The sequence below is a fragment of the Dicentrarchus labrax genome, unplaced genomic scaffold (genome assembly GCF_905237075.1).
Source record: "Dicentrarchus labrax unplaced genomic scaffold, dlabrax2021, whole genome shotgun sequence".
Taxonomy (NCBI): domain Eukaryota; kingdom Metazoa; phylum Chordata; class Actinopteri; family Moronidae; genus Dicentrarchus; species Dicentrarchus labrax.
The window spans coordinates 13,417,480-13,436,343 of NW_026136721.1; the positions used below are offsets into that span (position 1 = coordinate 13,417,480).

The following is an 18,864-nucleotide window of genomic DNA, read 5'->3' on the forward strand; positions in this document are numbered from 1 at the left end:
TTAAGGGATGTAATTTTAATAAGAAATATTATTAACCTACAGCACTTAAATAAGTGAATGATTTCAAATGGCAATTCATTGTTACTGTTGAGGATGAATATTATCTGTATATAGGCTCCATTCAGGGATATTTTTGATTTCCTTCCACCTCTCACTACTGCCTCCACTCCTGAATTTGGCACAAAATACTTGATAAAACACATATTTATCTTTCAAGTGGTTACTACACACACACACACACACACACACACACACTAACACACCCACAAGCGTTGTGCTTTAGCTCTGTATATGGAAACTGATAAGAGGAAGTTCCAAATAAGAGATGCTGTATTAAATAGTTTGTATAGGCTGTAAGCTGAATGTGAACATGATATCAGCTTCTTGTTGTGTAACTATATTTCACATTGTCGTCATGAATTATTTCTTTAACATAACAGAATGAAGATTAGCTGGCCCTCGTGCATAAGAGTGTTCACCGGCAGTAAACAATGTCTACACACCCCTTGAGTATTCGCCATTGTCAAACATTCAGTGCTGTTAAAAGCCAACAAAATAGGTTCTTTTTTTTCTTTGTTAAAAAGCCAAGTATTCATATTTTACTTTCCAGTGTACCCGTAGCTTAGAATATGGACAGAAACCCCCAGGAGTAGGAGCCTGTGGAACAGAGGCTAGCAAAGATAGGGGCCATGAGCACTGCAGCAATTAGCCCAATACACTTAATATTATAGTAAAATATACTGCAGAGGGGCAGTGACTTCTTGGGCAGATCTAGAAACCATACTTGCACAACCCTGTTTCAACATTAGCATTCAGTCAAAAGTGTCCATGTGCTGTAAACAGGTGGCTCCTATTGCCAATCTCACTGAGAGTTAACAGCTTTATGGCATTTTTACCCCATTGTTCTGGTTGTTGGAGCTAGTATGTAAACTCGCTCTCTGCTCCAACATCATAGGTTGAGACAAGATGAGTCTACGCTAACTCACCAGAGTGGAATTAAATGACTGGATGGTGAACCATGTACAAAATTCACATTCTACTAGGTGTCTTTGTTAGACTTTGCAACCAGGGCTGGTTTGGTCAAAATAAACCCTTAATTCACAGTTGGATATGAAAATATTTGCGAGACAGGCTACAATGGCAGCAACAACATAAGCTAATGCTTGGGGACAAATGCACCCATTAAAGTGCTTTTTTTTTTTGCCACTGACAGGCTCAGATTGTTATTCTAAGTGTCTGACAACATTATGGAAAGGATCCCTACAGAGATAAATCTTACTGTCTAACCAGAAAAAAACATAATATTGCTATCGCTCTCCACCAGACTGCATAGAAAAAAATGGTAATTTTACCTTGCATATCATTGTAACATCTTACCTTCATTTAAAGAGGACAGAAACAAAATAAACATCACCAAAACTGTCTTAGTATTTCCTTCAAACTCTGGTTTGGTCAAAATAAATCCTTAATTCATCAACTTAGATGAGAAAAGAGCAGTTTTCAGTCGCTCCACTCAGTTGTACATACAGGCACTCACATGCATGCGTAGCCAGCCCAGATCTGTAAACAAAGCACAGAGAGGCTGCGATAACAACAAGGTAGTATGACCTCAGGACAGTACTCCATTATATTATATAATATACATTTATTGATTGGTTTTAAATCTCATATAGAACCTTTAAATCACCCAGAAATGTTTCTCATGAGTTAGACTTCCAAACTAAAATGCCAGTGAATATTTGATTTACAAACCCCAGGATGACAGAAACTCCAGTGGGAAGCTCAAGTTGCTCTCTGTCTGGATAGTAGGTAAGTATTTGCTAACACACTAGCAGCAACGACTTGAAAATCTAATGGTGTATCAGTTTCTGAGTGAGTCTTTTTGCTCGTCGTGGTGAAAAATATAGCTTTTTCACAGCATACATTTTGACATGTTATAGCAGGAAAAGACAGGTGTAATTACTAGCATCAACAAAGTCCCCTCCCATTCAAGTGCTTTTACTGCCATGATATGTCAAAATGTATCAAAGACACCCAACACATTTCTCTGCTTAATTTTAAGTTCAAGAACTGTTAATACAAAACTATTTAGAGCAAATGCTGTGAGCTGCCTCCCACCTAACCCACCTCCTGACACCACCCAGCTACATTCCAGCTCGCACTAACACACGACCACCAGATTTCACCAGACTTCACAAGCTGCGCTGTAATTTCCTGTGATTATACTGTTGATAAATCATGTGTCTAGCCTATTATTAGCAGACAATGGAAGATGATCAGGCAATTGAAATTGTTTTTTTTTTTTTTTTTTTCAATGAACACTTTCAAACCGCACAGACTAAAGCCACTGATTGGTTTAATAAAACAACACAAATCCTAATGTTGAGTCACAGAAGTTGTTTTTGACCAGAAAGCTCTGGTTTTTATCCAATTAAATCTTCTAGCACCACTGACTTTAACAAAGCCGAAGAAGATTTTTGGAAGTCCTCTTCCCTCGCAGCCTCCCTCGGAGTTGGCCCTACTGTAGTTCATTAAGATCTTTGCTGTGTGATACATTTTACATTATGTAGTGGAGAGCAAAGAGAGGTGCAGAGGGATAAAAATGGTTCATGCATTTACAGTAACATTTAGGTTGAAACTCAGTAAAGTGGCCTTTCATAGAGAGCTCAGCTATTAGAGCATTTTAAGCTTTTAACCAGCTTGTCCTCTGCACTCATGTGCCCTAAAGCGTTTTATACCGTATGCTGCTGTTAGAAGAGAGGGGACAATAAGATAAGTCAACAACTAATATAATTTACGGGATCTTTACCTTAACACTTTAGGAATGAGATTTTTTGCCATCTTTATGAAAGAATCCATACCTAAAGTTACACTGCCCCCTAGAGGCAAACCAATATAACAGTCAAGTTCCTTTCCTTCCAGTCAAACTTTATTCATTATCTCAAAAAAATTAACAGATTCAGACCAAATGACAATTATACCCCACCTCCCTCATCCTCCCTCTCCCACCCCAACCAAACTAATCAACTCCCCCTAAATGTTGACTAATTGGAATATATTTCAACTCAGTAAATAATCAGTGGCCTTCTCATCTTTCAGTTAAAGTCAGCCACAACTGAGAGCAGACGAATTAAATACAGAAAAATAATTGGGGTCCATAGTTTTCAGTGCATTACACAGCCCGGTGGTAAGACAATGAGATTATGAAATTACAATTCTGCCTTATCTTTCAAGTTTAACTCAAGGTTGTGACAGACCCTTTGTACATATTCCCATTCATTTTCACTTCTGTGGATGTGAGTCTTCTTAAATTTAACGTTGTCTTTAAAATAGCATGTCACACACTTCATCTGACAGAACATCATTCAAAAAACAAGCACACTTCTGAAAGACATTTACCAGAACACAAACTAGGTTATTATTCACATCTGATTAGAAATATGTTAATAAATTAATCAACTATCAGTTATCCCCCACAGAGCTCCCCACGCCCCCACCCACCCCAGAACACCTCCCCCCAAAACCAAAAATTATTTTCACACAGTATTCAAACCAAAATTTGTATCATCCTATTGACCGCCACTTTCCTGAGCTATTGGAGAAACTGACATAAAGTCAATCTTGCATCACACTTAACGGCTTATAAAATACCACCAGAAGTGGAGTGCATTACAGTAACTCATGGGTGTTTCGCATTTAAGTGATATGGCTGACAATGGTACATTTATTACGTTGTCCGCGTCTTTGGCAGTCCCTCAATCATAGTTAGCAGGTACACAATGGATCTGATGGTATTACAGGAGTCAGTTCAGTTTTTATCAAATCTATGGGGTCAAATAAGGGTCAAAAAGATTCTGAGATTGTGAAATTAAGTTTTTTTTTTTAATTCAAAGCTAGTTGTATATCATCATTTGCAGACCTGTTAAAATGATGTGGATATTAGGAATGGGTTTGGAGTGCCCACAGTCTAAATAAACAAACCAGGTTATTAATTTACTCTTCTTTTGTTTCACACACAGTTTAATGCTTTGGATCTTTACTCAGATGTTTTCTCAGTCTTTGCCTCTACATATACACAAACTTTTTCACCACTGGTTTACAAGGGTGACATACAACCACAAGCTCTGAAAACATTTCTGATGATCATTTAAAAATCTCAAAATCCAACTGACTTTTATTTGATCCATAAGAAACTATACATTTAAATATCTTTAAGTTAAAACTGGAGGTTTGGATCTTATCAAACTCCAGCCATATTCTAAAGAAACCTCCCTTTTGTCTGAACTGACCCCAATGCTAGTAGGTGAGAGACATGATTAATCCACGGTGACTGATAGTCCTAAACAATGTTAGGACTGATATCAAAAGCATTCAGGTGCTTTCAAAACACACGCAATAGATTCGAGTTGACCTACATAAATTACAAAGGTATAAAAATGGCTCATATTCTATCACAAATATTGACAACGCTTTTAGACAATGAGTATTCTGGGGAAAAAAAAACAAACTGAAGAAAACAACCTGTAAAATGTCAGCTATCAGTCCAGTGAATCTGATTGGCTGATGAGGTGGTGGTAATGCGCATTGAGTGGTTCATGTCGGGCTTCACTTGGGACCAAATCACATCTTAGTGAGCTAAACAGTTTACAGGCACCCACAGTTAACCACAGCCACTCCAAACATTAAGAGCTTTATCTGGTGAACCAACATCTACCTGCAGCTTTGTCTAAGGCTGTAACCATGGCTACAAGTGTACTATTTAGTGCACAAAGATGTTGCGTGAGGTGAGCCGTGATTGTGTCCTCATGTACGTCTGGCCTTCTGTCTCTTGGCCTGACGTTTGGCTTCATCCAGAGCAGCGTTTTCCCCGCTGGTTTGGGCCATGCTCCTCACTCCCTGGATACGATTCACTACCTGTAACAGGAGGGGGATTACCTGCAAAACAGGTCCACAAAAGGCATTAAACAAATGCTTTTTGGATTAATAGTTTCTCACTTGAAATATTAAGAAAATCCCTGAGATTAACAGGAATTAATACATGGTTAAATCCTGATTATAAAACATGAAAACTGCAGGAAGTAGGACATTCTTCTTGATGTCATTCCATATTTCAGGCTTGGGCATGATAAGGCCAAATTCCAGTGAGGTTTATTCCGAACAGATTCAGAAATTCAATAGTCAAGCAAGAAAAGCTCTTTAAAGATGCTGTCTGGAACAGGTGGAGGTGGTTACGTACCTTCTCGTGGTTGTATGCTGCTAAGAGGAGCAGCAGAGTGAGGGGCAGAGCTATGTAGGAGCCCTGGGCAATATCCTGGTCAGGCACTTTACGCTGTGGGAAAGACACAAACACACACCCTGAGATGAGACAACTCAAGCCCAATCAATATGGCTTTGATACAAAACCTGCTACAATATGCCTCACTGGAAGTCAGGAATCTTGTAGTTCTTGGCAATAAAAAAGAAATGATATTCTCACACAGAAATCATTGAAATATTCTGCAGGTTAAACCTTGGGTAAAAAACAACCATCTGTATCTTACGGTGGGGTTGAAGGTGAGAGTGACGTGCTTGTGGTAGCCGCTGGAGGTGAAGGTGACCTGAGGCAGAGTGAAGTCATACTGGGAGCGGGACAAGGTGGAGTACAGCATCAGCACATAGCTCTGGAGCAGAAAGACAGAAGAAAGCCAGGTGACTTTTGATCCAACAACGGTGTGTCGACATTAAACAGACTTATTGCCACTGTATAATGTGGTCTAGAAAATTTAATTTTCAGACTGCATTTTTCAGTAGTTCAGGGTTTACTATGTGATTGTAGACCTAAGAGCAGAATTACAAGCAGATACCTCTCCATCTCTGTCCAGAGGAGGGAAGTGGAAGAAGAGGGACTGTCCCAGAGAGACACTGTTGATTGGGTTGTCCAGATTATCACTCTTGTAAAGCTTCACCTGGATAAAGAAAGGGGAGAATAGTAAAAAAAAAAAAAAAAAAACTTTTAGTAAAACTGTAGTAAAACTTGTGATGACAGATGTGTATACAAGTTCAATATCAACAACCACAATGCAGGCCAAAAAGTCCTACCGATAGTGTTGGGAGATGTTCAGGGGATGTGTGGACGTTTCCACTGAGGTCAAATTGATTTATTTGCCTGAAGGCGATGATATTGACCCCGTCGATGTCATTGCTGCCCACCTGAAAGGGAACACAAAGCTTAATGTACAGGTACAACCTTGCACTCTCAAAGAAAATATGGATAAAGCTTTGTACAAGTCACACGGTGTGATAATAACAGAGAATTAAGTGGAATTAAGGAATTTCCTGCCTTGCCAGAGAGATTAAGGGGCCTGCACTTTCCAGACAAGCTAAAATTATGAACAGAAAGGTTTAAACTTGCAATGGGATTATTGCTGCTTTTGTTCTGCGTATAGAAAGGACCCATGTGATAAGACTGCTGATAAGTCATAATCACAGGGTTCCCACAGTTCTTTTAACAATTCAATTACAAAAGTTTTCCATACCCTCCTATCTAGTTTTCAGTACCAGGCATAAAGGAACTATTAAAAAACACTATGACACTGAAAATATGTTATTGTTGGACTGACTGGTGGATCATCAATGGCATTTTAGTAGAAGTTAATTCTTGACCTAAGTATTACAATCTGTTACACTGTGTTTTGGCGACTTTAGACTTTAGTTAGCTATAAATTCTAATGTTATATCTGCATGCTGAAACAATGAGGTTAGAACAGAGTAAAACTGACTCCGACTGTATTTTTGTGACACTTAAATAATTCCTCTAACATTTCAATTCTTAGAAAACTTAATTAAATTCATGTATAATTTCTGAACATTTCCAAAAACCTGAATGATTGTATGACACATCATTCAGCTTTGTGAACCTTTAATAAGTTTGCTTCTTACCTCTATAGCTCTGTGTTGTGGTAAGGCCCTCTCTATGTGGTCGTTGCCTTCCGCTCGCAGCTGAATTAGATATTTGCAACCCGGCTGCAAGGAAACATTACATTCATTAAGACGTACAAGGTGTACAATTAAAAGGCTTAGAAAATACAGTACGAGTATAGCATTTGAGTGATCCAATATGTGTGTGTACAACATACAGTCCGTTAGTTTCAATGCTGCTTACACAATGTGTTTTATAAGGTCACTACTTCTTCTAGTGGTCTAAGATAGGACAGTGACCCCTGTCAGATTTTAACACTTCACTCACCAGCAGACCCCTGAGTCTGAAGCGACCCTCCTCATCAGTGACGGTGTCCTCGCTGTAGAGGCTACACTCTCCCTGTCCCACTGCCTCCACAGCCACATCCCTCTCTGCATCCCCGCTCAGAGACTGCACCGCCCCGTAGCAGCTGAGGATGACGGTAACAAGACCATGACACGGATCACACTCACGTTATGTTCATTTTTAGACCACCAACATAAAAATTTGAGCGCTATGTTGAAGGAATTTGTGTTCTTGTCACGCTGTAGGAGGTGCGTTTTTATACCTGTAAGCAGTCTTAATGCCAGTTATATCGATGCTGAGGTTTTGACCCTCCTCCACTGTGATCATCTGAGACGCCGGCTCAAAGCGGAACTCCTTCATCATGGGCTTGAAGTAGTACTGACCAGGACTCTGAGGGGAGAAAAGCAGTTATTATATCAAATGAAAAGAGCATAACACAAGACACTGTAGCATACCTACAATCAGCTTTACAGCAGACTGATACCTTACAACACAGGAAGAACATTACAATGGTGAAAGCTAGTTTCTGGATTCCTACCAGGTTATTAAAGGTGAGCAGGCCAGTGTCCTGGGTCAGCAGGTTAGAGCGAAACTGTCCTCCACTCAGAGACAGGAGGACACCTGACAGGGGGTGACCATCCTCTGATTTGATCTACAGCACACAGGGAAAGAGAGGGAGTACAGGTTATAAAATGTAAGTAATTAATAGATTAATTGATCATTTCAGCACTTTATATTATACTACATGAGTGTGTCCAAATTTGAATAGTAGAAATTTGACTCATTGGAAATACTGTGTCATAGCTGTGGAAAACAGGAGGTCAAAGATTAAACTGCTTCAGTCTTTTCAAAAGAAATGATGAGGACTTCCTATCCATTGCAATGACTGCAAACTAGCAGAGAAACTTGAAATCCCTGAGTCATAATTAGGCTGACAGGTGAGTTTAGTGTCTCTAATGTTCTATTTCAGAGAGGATTTATAAAAGGATGATTAAAAAAAAAGGACATAAAACTCTGTATTGATGCTGTACAAAAGATTTTAAAAGCAATTAATCACACAGTCTGAAAGGGAAACTAACACTGATCATTTGTGCCAGGATCTCGTAGTTGCTGTAGATAATTGCAGACCTTTTTAACAAAGGCAGAACAAAGGCAACGCACACAGCAAAGGAGAAAACTGATATCATCAGCTATCATCAGTGATCGCTTCTTTTAATGATATTTTGTGAAAACATACAGTACAACTAACAACATTTCATCATGTCATTTCATATTCCCTTTAAACCACATCATCAGTAAAAGTAGTCAGTGTGAACAAAGAACACTGGAGTGTCGGCTCAATAGCACCATACAATAATAGTAGCAGATGTCAAAGTGGCTGGTGATTACTGGGATCTAACCGTGATGTATGCAAGTGAGTCTGGTCACATGTACCTTGAAGGTGACACCAGCCAGAGCGAACGCCTTGAAATCTCCCTGGGTTCCCTCCACAGGGCTCAGGACAAAACCTTCTTTACTGGCGCTGATGTTGTACTGCCGGTCGCTGTGGAGTGGACCCACACTGATGGAAAGAGAGCAGCAAAAAGGGGGTTAAAACTGCCAGGATGTCTCCAGGATGCATATTTTTATACAATGTTTTATGTGATTACAATAGCAGCTCATACACAAAACAAAATGACACACACATATGATAATATCCAAAGATGAAAACATAGATAATAGTACAGAATTCCATCCAGCTGAAATCAAAAACTTTAAAATTACTAAACCTCTAATAGTGATACAAAAAAAAATACTACCCAGAAAGCACAATGCTATACATTAGTCTGATAATGTTACCATGAACAATCTTTGTTCAGGGCTAAAGGCAACTGCTGAGGATCTTCCAGAAGACGGTAATGGCAGAACAATATTTATAGTGCAACATAAAAAAAATGCGTATAATAGATTTTGTCACTTCTATTATGATTCTTTTTTATTACTTAATTACTTTTATTTATTACTTTTAATATCAAGTTCCCATAATGCTTTTCGATGTAAACAGGAAGGATGGATTAAGTTAGTTGTGCTGTGGGCTACCACTTTAGTCTATATTTCTTTACATTTTGGCACCCTTAAAAGCATACCAAATTAGCGGTTCCTGTTTGCAATGTGCTAATGTCTGTACAGACAACGACTACTGGATTGGTCTGATAATGAATAAGTAGCTTCTTCTTTCCTATGCCTTCTAAGTGGTTATATAGATGTTTATTTGTGGTGGACATCAGCGATAGCTCTATGCTTGGGAAGTGGAAGTCACACTGAATCTAAAAATGTACACACATCTGTGGGTTCACATTTGAGTTATAACCGCACATGTGGCTAAAAACTACTTCCTACAAGCTCATCTGCATGTAAAACAACATCTGTACGGCCACGGGAAAAGAACAACCGAGCAGGCTTGAACACACAGGGCAAGTCAAACATTTCAATATGGTTTTTCTGCCACTGACAGCACAGATGTGGCACTTCATGAGCCTGAAGTCCTTTTAAACACACTGCACAAACTGGTGGGTCTCTCAGGCACAGATTATGATTTAATTGTCCGTTTGGCTGACCAGCACCAAGGGATTTTTAAAACTCTTTTTTCAACTAGGACCCACACATAGCGACCACTTTTTACACTTTTTTTTGTTTTTATGTGCTTTAATCTTATCTCCATTGAATGAATGCTGGGCTCTCATACCTGTATGCTCCCATCTCATTAGTGGCCACAGTAATGAGCGGTGTTGCAGCTCCTCTTTCAGTGATGGAGATCTCCACACCCTGTAGCTCTGGTGATACCTTGCCCTCCAGGAAGAGACCTGCGCGCCCCGCAATGTCCACCAGCCGACCTGGACACGACTCTGTCGAAAAAGTGTAATTACTTCAGCGTGTTAATGCTGCATGTTACAGAATGTAGAGGATGTGAATTTTCTCCTCTTTCTCCTAGCAACCAATGACTTACTGTTGGAAGTTGGGGCTATATCTTTATAAATATTGACCATTTACATATAAAGAATGAAAGAGCAGCTATAATAAGGACACAAACAGACACAGTGGGATTGTTAGGTCAAAGTGTCTGAAGGAACTTACCTCCGGTGATAGTGGCCTCGACCTCTGGAGGGTAGAACAGCAGTTCCTTGGAGGAAGGTGTGACTGTGATCTTCTCTCCAGCCCTGTACAGTCATACAGTGTACATTAACTCACTGCAGCAACACATGTGCAAGACTAAGCAAGACTCCTAGACTGTGTGGTTATTATTAGTGGATGTCAACCAGACACTAAAAATAAAGTTGTTCTAGAGGGAAATGTCCTGTTCATTTTCTCTATAGACAATTCTGGTGACTCACAGCTGGAGACTCTCCTGGTTAAATCCATCACTACAAAAGATGAGCAACTGTGTTAGAAAATAATAGTTTTTCAATAAAAAGTCAAGAGCTACAAGCCTATAGACAGAACATTTTAACGTATGTTTACTACAACTGTCCAAGGTGGATTTACTAATTAAGAAACATCCACTTAAAAAGTATATATACAAAGTATATATTCTGTTACATGTGCAGCTAAAGACGAGTTGAAGTTGAAGATTGTGCTTTTAGAAAACTGATAAATCCGACTACTACCCTGCAGTGTTCTGTTCCCAACGGCAAGGACAAACTATTTTGAATTTGCCACAGATTCGCCCCTAATGGGCACTGTTGTATTTAGAGCCATTCACTGCGTCAAACTGATGGAACCCAGAAACAAAGTTGAAACAATGGCCATAACATAAACCTACTACATTGTCTGGGAGGTTCCTGTGCTTCAAAGCATTGTGGATATTATTAAAAGAAAACTCTCTTCAAATTGAAACAGTAATTTAGTGGGGAAAACTGCTTCCAAAACCAACAGCTCATCTGACTTTGCAACACTGCCAGACACTGAGCACTTGTTTGTGCAAGAGGCACATTGTCTTCACAAGACTGCAATCCTTAATTTCTTATATTGTAAAGAGCAAAGAGTGATAAACTAACAAATGCTGTGACTCTGCAGTGCAACTGACCTGGCCCAGTAGGAGAACTCATAGTGGAAGGGGCCTGTCAGTTCATCAGCCTTCTCTTGGATAGGAGGGCTATCATCCCGGGCACCTCCGTCCTCTTCTGCAGCACGCCGCTCTCGTTCCTGACGGCGCAGTTGAATCTCTTGCAGCTGCTGCTCCTGCCTCTGCTCCTCCAGGCTCCGCAGGGGACCTAGCACCAGCGCCGGCTCGCTCTCAATAGATGATCTGACCGAGGAGAAAAAAAACCAAACAAACCCGAAAAACAAAAAATGGAATTAAGATGCAGAAGGTTTTTTGCAGCTTATATTAGCAAAGAGAACGAGCATAGCCACGCCGAGTCTTACTTAATAGTAACTGTGACGTCTAAGATCTTGTCGGTGGTGATGAGCCCGGTCATGTGATGCCGCACTGCTGTGAGGGTCAGGATACTGGGGGCTGAGCTGTTTGACACAGGTTAACAACAGTCACTCTGTTGAACTAGAGGCAGAACACTCTTATAACGCAGAAATAAATGGACACAGCACCTCATTACTTACGTGTCGTAGGTGTAGAAGTCCTGTTCAAACTGGTGGCAGGAGCGAGGGGTGACTTTGTAAACACCTGGACAAGCCATTGTAAGTTGATTAATTACTTTGCTCCAGTTTTATATTTAGGCAAGTCTGACACAGACCTTTTGGCTCAAAATACTGCACTATGCACAAGGGAACAGTTGGTACACTGATATTTTTCTTTTCTAGTTATGCTAATTCATACTATGTTTAGCTAATGAGAGGTCAGGAGAATGAACTTCACCAGGCTTGGAGAGGCAGAAGCGGTTAACTCCCTTGGAGAGGTTGTACACGCCGACGTTCTCAGGTTTGCTGCCATCTTGGAAGAACTCCTACACAGAAAAACGTGTTCAGTTAGAATTAGAATAATAATTGTGGACGTGCCACCATCTGTTACAACATACACCAGACGCAGCTGCTGTAGACAGTTACTGAATACTCACCAAAGTAATGGCATGCGAGAGGGAGCAGCGCAGGATGTAGCCAATCTGTCTGAACTCCACCCCCAAGACATCAGAGTCTAGAACCTCCACTTCCACGGACTTATGTTTCCAGCACCACTCCTCGTGAGAAATACTCACTGGCATGTGTAAAAATGGGGAAGAACTAATGAACACATAGACTAAAAGTAACAGAAAAACAGATGTAAATATTCGTTGAAAAGGATTAAATCTGTCACACCAGCCAAGGAGGAAAGTCGGGGCTTTCCCACAAAAAGATCTTATAATCATCTCATCTCTAAACAAACGCTTGAGAAAGTAAACTTATCCCACCGCTCAGGCCTGGCACCACTATAAGCTGAGTAAACATGCCTCAAAAGATGCTGTGTGTGCAGATAGCTTGCAGGCGCCCAAAACAGATGTGTGTGCATCGAACAGTGAGTGAGATGGATGCAGCACCAGAAGGCACAGAAACACAGGCTGAATAATGTGTGCTTCCTGAAATCTGCTACTGAACACCAATTATGATCGAAAGCTGGTAATTACTAATTGATTTCCCCACAATCGTTAAGAGAATAATTAGTGTGATTTCTGAATGGAAATGCACATAAGATGGAGGGAATCATTTTATATACAATGGTTGAGGTCTTCCAGTCAAAACTTGCATGCTGACTTTGCCTTTGTGCAGAAGCCACAGCTCTAATCAATCATCAATGAATGAAAGATAAACATCACAATTATTATTTCTACTATTATTAAGAATGTAAAGTGCTGCTGGTGGTGAGTCCTGACCTTTGTATTTCCCAGGTAAAACATTGTCAAAGGAGAAGCTGAGGATGTCACTGCTGCCAGACAGAGCCACCGTCCTCCTCTCTCCCTGCCGACTCACTGGTTGCAGGGTTACTGAGAGGTCATCGCAGGACGCTAGAGGTCAACCAGAGGACACAAAATGAAAACATGAACAAAGATGTAATATTTTTATGGGGTTTTAGTCGCATTTCAGACACTCTGCATCTGTAAAAAAAATTCAGTGAAAATTACCTAAACAGTAGACTTTTCCATAGACAGAAGCCATAAATTGGGTGAAAAGTAGGTCTGTGAGGGGCCGGTCCACAAGGGAGACCTCCAGGGCCTGAGGCTGCAGAGCCAGGCCTGCTCTCACCTCCGCCTCGGGGAGCGACACCTGGACACGTGGAAATACAACCAAAGTCATCTTGTAGAAAAAGCCACGTTTTTAATCATGCTACTATATAAACAGTAAAATAATTTATGTCTCTGGCAATTCATCTCACTAGTATAATAGTATTGACGTATTCTAGACTGTTTCTGAATTCTCATGAAGGTAAGATTCCTCAGTATTATCTTATACAATATGGTTTAAATAGACAAATATTTTAAATCTGAAAATAAGTTCAAGGTAAGCTTCTTTTCCATATAATTAATGACTGACACTGTGGGCTAATAATCTTCTGGTTCTGAGATATTCTAGTCAAATGGGTGAATCTGAATGTTAGACTTACATGGACACTGTAATCTCCAGGTTTGGTCTGAAAGCAGAAGGCTCCCTGAGGATCAGAGTCTATGGTCTTGCTGGGGGTTTTTTCTTGGTCCTGGTGTGTCAGAGTGACCTTGTAGCGGCCCTGCTGCTTCATGCCCTCAGGCAGGCGGCTGATGGAGATCTGGCCACACACACTGAACCTGTGTGGGATAGACATCAGAATTTAGATCACACTAGTTAGCAATGTGGAAAAATGATGTGGGAATTTGATATCTTCATGAACTGTATGCAGCTCCAGCACTATGTGGACAGGCCAGACACACCCTGCAGTGATGATGTCAGGGAGTTGCGGGGTGTTGGGGGCGATCTTCACTGTGATTGGCTCAAAGAACATGAGCTCCTTGTTGACACGGATGGTGTAGGTACCAGCCGTCATGTTCTCCAGTCGGAAAGAACCATCCTCCTTGCTGACGACTGTGGGGACAGAACAGCAAAGTAAGCTACAGTGTGACAATCTGTAGACAGTGAGAACCACTGATCACAGAAAATTCCACAGTTATTTGGATGTTTGTTTTAAAGGTCTTCTAGTATGGTTACCTTTGATCTGGTTGTTGAGGGACACTGTGGCATCAGGGACGCCCTCCCCACCAGCACTGTTGAGAACTCGGCCCGTCACAGAGAAGCCCATGACACGGAAGATGGGCTACAGGCAAACAACAGAAACAGCACCACGTGTCAAAATGTGATACTATGCATTACAGGTATTCTGTTTGCAAGATAATGACACATATTACTATAACAATTATACTGAAAATTTGAGATCTAATTTGAGTCTTTACCTGTAGCTTCAAACTGTTGTGTTCCACCTTGAAATTCATCCTGGAGGGAGCGACGTCAAACGTGATCCGCTCTCCCCTGTAGAAAGGCACCTGAAGTGAAGGATTTCACAAACGCAGATTTAGAGACAGAAATAACAGTATTTACATGTGAGAGTGTGACAGAGATCAAAGATTTGAGAATCACTACAGAGTCAACCCCCAATATTGGTACCATTTAGGTCTACTTTAGTAATACGTTAGTAACATATACACATATATAAGATTTTAGTGGTAGTGGTAGAGTCATTCACATGCTGGGTTAGGGTTAGGTTAACTTCTGTGTGTTATTGTGAAGAAGTCACAGAAAAAGCACTGTATTTGACAGCAAACTGCAAACAGATACACAAGTTACTCTTCTGTTGCTATTCTGACAAAGTAGCTGCTCAAGCTGTTTTTGCTGTAGTACTACACAGTACTTGCTTTCACCATGGTAACCACAAGTGTCACCAAATCAACCCGGACTGAAGTCTTAAGGACTACAACTGGAGACAGCCTTCTTTTGGTTTTCACAGGAAGCTTACCACAGTGTACTCGCCGCTGGCCAGTGCGGGGAAGACGAAGGTCCCATCTTCCCTGGATAGAGCGCTGCACAAGTAGACCAGGGAGCTGTCCCCAGAATCAGCCCCCTCCACTGGGGACGTGTTACAGCCACCAACGTCCTAAAAAACACAAAAATTAAAATGGAGTGATGTAATGTTTGTGGTTAAAATCTATACAGATTTCTATGATATTCCAGAAATACTGCAAGAATTAAAGCTACAGAATAATATACTGACTTTTATCAAATAATGCAGGATAGATCTGACAAGCCCTATAAAATCATGATCTAGTTTGACTGCTCACTGTTTCTAAAAACTTAAAATAATCTTGGTTTACCTCTGTCTTGACTGTGGCTGAGTACAGTAGGAAGGTGACCTCTTTCATGGGCTCTCCATCACTGCGGACCTCCCCCGAGACATCGTAGCCTCCAACTACCAGATGGTCGGCGGCTGGGGCATTGGCATTGGAGACGTGTACTGAGGTGGTACTCTACAGGAAAACGGCAAAGGTCACCACGTAAGTTACAGTGAGGGTGGGAATAATGGCCCTGTCAGGAGCTGTGATTACTGCTCGAGATCATTAGTTATAAACCTGCTAACCTTACAGGAGACCTTATCAAGCTTAGCAAGTAGATGAGACAGAATTAAAGACCTCTGAGATAATGCATTCTTCTTAATGACACTACTCGAATGGAGAGCTGCCATACTGTGGTACCCAACAGTGTGTTAATAAAAAAATAAAATGATGTCAAACACAGGTCTAATCTGTCTGCTGTTTGAAATCATTAGTTACAAACCTGCTGATCTGTCCCAACTCTGCCCCAAAAGCCTTAATCCATCTTTTTAAATAATCATTATGAGGCGCTCTATTTATATTCTGAGCTTAATGGGTTTCTGCTAATGTACATTTTTCATTTTTTAACAGTGTGTGTGTGATTAAGTGTAAACGTATGGTTTGTCTCTCTTGCAAATGAAACTGTGATCTTAATGAGATTTTATGAACAAATAACTAACTTAACTATCTGTTAGAGAATGTAAGTAACATTTAAGAGAATCACAGACAGTAAAGAAAGATGTGACCATGATAAAGACTTACAAAGTCATTTGTTATTGTTCAAGGAGCAGTCAGCAGAGTATAAATGTTGCCACCAGAGAAAAAGGGTCTTAGGATGCCGTTTTCATAAATACTGCAAAAATCTGTCATTGCAGTGAGGCCAATGGAGAAAAATCTTAATGATCTTAAACGGACAATTGTGTAGGATTTAGTGGCATCTAACAGTGTAGCTGCAGATTGCAACTTCCTCGCTTCACTCTCCCCTTCTGCATGAATAAGTAACCATGGTGGTCGGAAAACGCACGAACAACGCCAACGGCCCTATCTTCTGCCAGTGTTTGGTTTGTCCGGTCTGGGCTACAGTAGAAACGTGATGGTTCAACATGGCGGACTCCATGGAAGGCTCATTTTAAGGTAACAAAAACAATTCTTATTTTCTGGTGATTATACACTAATGAAAACATACCTATGAATATTATATTCCATTTCTACCAAAAGATCTTACTAAATGTTACACACTGGACCTTTAAAAGCGGCATAAAAAAGGCATGGGCGATGTCACACATGCTACACTTATGTTTCTACTTAGTCTGTGCTGTTGATACAGCTTCATGAAAACTGAGGTGAAGGTACCAACCTGCTCCAGAGTCCAGGAGGGATGGGAAGCTGTGATGTCATAACTTCCAGGGAGGACTTTTAAGAAGGTATACCTGTGTTAGGAAGGTCAAAAAAGGAAAACAATTTACAACATGTGTTTACTGCAGAAACACCGTAAAACTCTGTGAAGCAGAAAGGTGTGAGTCACTTACTTTCCTCCAGGCTGTGTGATGACACTCTGGAGTTTCTCTTCTGTTCCCACTCGGCTGAGTTTGACTTCTACTCCAGCCGGACCCAAAAGATGGCCTTTACTCAGGACCTGAACAATATTATTTATTTATGACATGAATTAATTCTTATAATGATCCAAGAACGAGCCTAAAGAGGGTTGGATAATGCAAAAAAAAAAAAATCTGGTCTTGGGTTCTGCAAAAGATCTGCAAATTATATACACACACACACACACACACACACACACACACACACACACACACACACACACACACACACACACTGAACCTGACTCTGTACATCTGAGCACTTTTTCTCCATGCATAAAGCTCCAAGTTTGATGTCAGTCAAAATTTCAGACCCCTTTATGCGCAGATAAGCTTTTAGGGTCTTCAAACATTTTTTTTCCATTAATGAGGTAGGAAATCCATAACAATCCTCACCGTTCCTGAGACTGAAAATCCAGTGAAAACAAAGTTGATGTCTTCTTCTTTTGTACAGATGTCACTCACTCCATCCACATGGAGGTCAACACTGGTTGGCTCTGATCAGAGTTTTAAAAAAAGAGTTGAAAAGACACAGAAGCATGTACGTAGAAAATGCAAACAACCTCTGAGACCGTCTTTGCATTTCCTGGATAACAGCTGGCATAAATGACAATAATATGTGAGCATGTAGCAGACTACACAATCTTACCAAAGCTCCATCCAAGAGGAGGTTCAATCTTCAACACAAAGTCTCCCTGTGTAAAAGAGACAGGTCTGTAGATTACAACCAATCACATCTGTATCGGAATAAAAGAGTTAAAAGTACTCTAAGGAGTGAATCTCATACCTTGTCATAGAGAGGGATCATGAAGTAGCCATTGATAGGAGCACAATCTGTTTGATATTTCAGGGAACCTTGTTTGGTGTAGAGTTTAATCTGTGCATGACAGAAGACAGAATAAGTATTAAAATACATATTAAAATGACTAAACCTGAACTGTTATGACAAAGGTACAGTCTCTTGTTGCGTTTAATATTATGTTCAATAGTAAATTAGTTGAGTCATTTCTATCAGCTGTCATCAACTACCAGACCAGTCGATCTGGGATTTAGTTAATTTCACCAATTAGCCAAATGGCTAATCCCATGGAGCCTGTGAATGAACAGGGATTAGGACGGATGTCTTCCACGTCAACAGACAGCTTCATTTGTGCATTCATTTGTGTTACACATGACTGTTCACACAGTATATTAATATATTAACGCTGGTGTTGATGATATAAAGTTAACATATGGGTTTTCAGTCAAGCCTGGCTGCATACACAAAACACCAAAATTAGCAAACTAGCAGATGGCTAACTTTACGTCAAACTACATTTACCGTTACAGCTCTAAATTATATTTGCAAGCAACAGGAAACCAGTTTAGAGTCACAGTAGACTGCTGTTGTCTTAATTTCATTGAACCGAACCTCCGCCTTTAACCTTTCACCTAACGTTAGCTCACTACGATAAACCAGCTAGCTGTTAGCCACCTAGCTAACCGGTGGGTTTGCACTCTCACCTCGATCAGAGAATAATTGATTTCAACGTCGGATTTCACAAATCCCCCGCATGCGACCACTATGTCATCAGACGATACGGTCAAGAACTGGGAATAGGTGATACAGAATAACACCCAAATGGCTCCCATGTCGGCCCGGATCGTAATTCTCAACATTTTGGCTGAATGTTCTCTCTCTGAGCCGAGCAACAGCACGCTGCCTCCGGTTCCGTACCAGCTGAGCTGC

General features: G+C 40.6%; 1 protein-coding gene across 1 annotated transcript; it reads right to left on the reverse strand.

Annotated features, from left to right (window-relative positions):
- Positions 1–2,911: 2,911 nt before the first annotated feature.
- Positions 2,912–18,860, reverse strand: nomo (nodal modulator). The gene is made up of 31 exons (XM_051384011.1): positions 18,639–18,860; positions 17,923–18,012; positions 17,785–17,830; positions 17,532–17,632; positions 17,070–17,176; positions 16,898–16,970; positions 15,544–15,696; positions 15,189–15,326; positions 14,629–14,718; positions 14,387–14,492; positions 14,113–14,263; positions 13,812–13,989; positions 13,333–13,474; positions 13,084–13,215; positions 12,295–12,431; positions 12,096–12,183; positions 11,840–11,903; positions 11,648–11,743; positions 11,307–11,528; positions 10,358–10,440; positions 9,969–10,128; positions 8,678–8,804; positions 7,782–7,895; positions 7,506–7,633; positions 7,226–7,367; positions 6,919–7,002; positions 6,079–6,189; positions 5,844–5,945; positions 5,541–5,660; positions 5,237–5,329; positions 2,912–4,935 (listed from the first exon to the last, which is right to left on the reverse strand). Exons 1-31 carry the CDS (start codon positions 18,792–18,794, stop codon positions 4,804–4,806), a joined length of 3,666 nt encoding a protein of 1,221 aa, XP_051239971.1. The 5' UTR covers positions 18,795–18,860; the 3' UTR covers positions 2,912–4,803.
- Positions 18,861–18,864: the final 4 nt, after the last annotated feature.

What these genes read in the sequence shown, in the direction of transcription:
- nomo (XM_051384011.1), bottom strand. Translation starts at nt 18,794, where the DNA reads ATGTTGAGAATTACGATCCGGGCCGACATGGGAGCCATTTGGGTGTTA. An exon ending in CCTCCTGGACTCTGGAGCAG is followed by an intron (nt 15,697 to 16,897) that starts GTTGGTACCTTC and finishes GTTTTCCTGTAG; the next exon opens with AGTACCACCTCAGTACACGT. An exon ending in GAGTTCTCCTACTGGGCCAG is followed by an intron (nt 10,441 to 11,306) that starts GTCAGTTGCACT and finishes ATGACTGTACAG; the next exon opens with GGCTGGAGAGAAGATCACAG.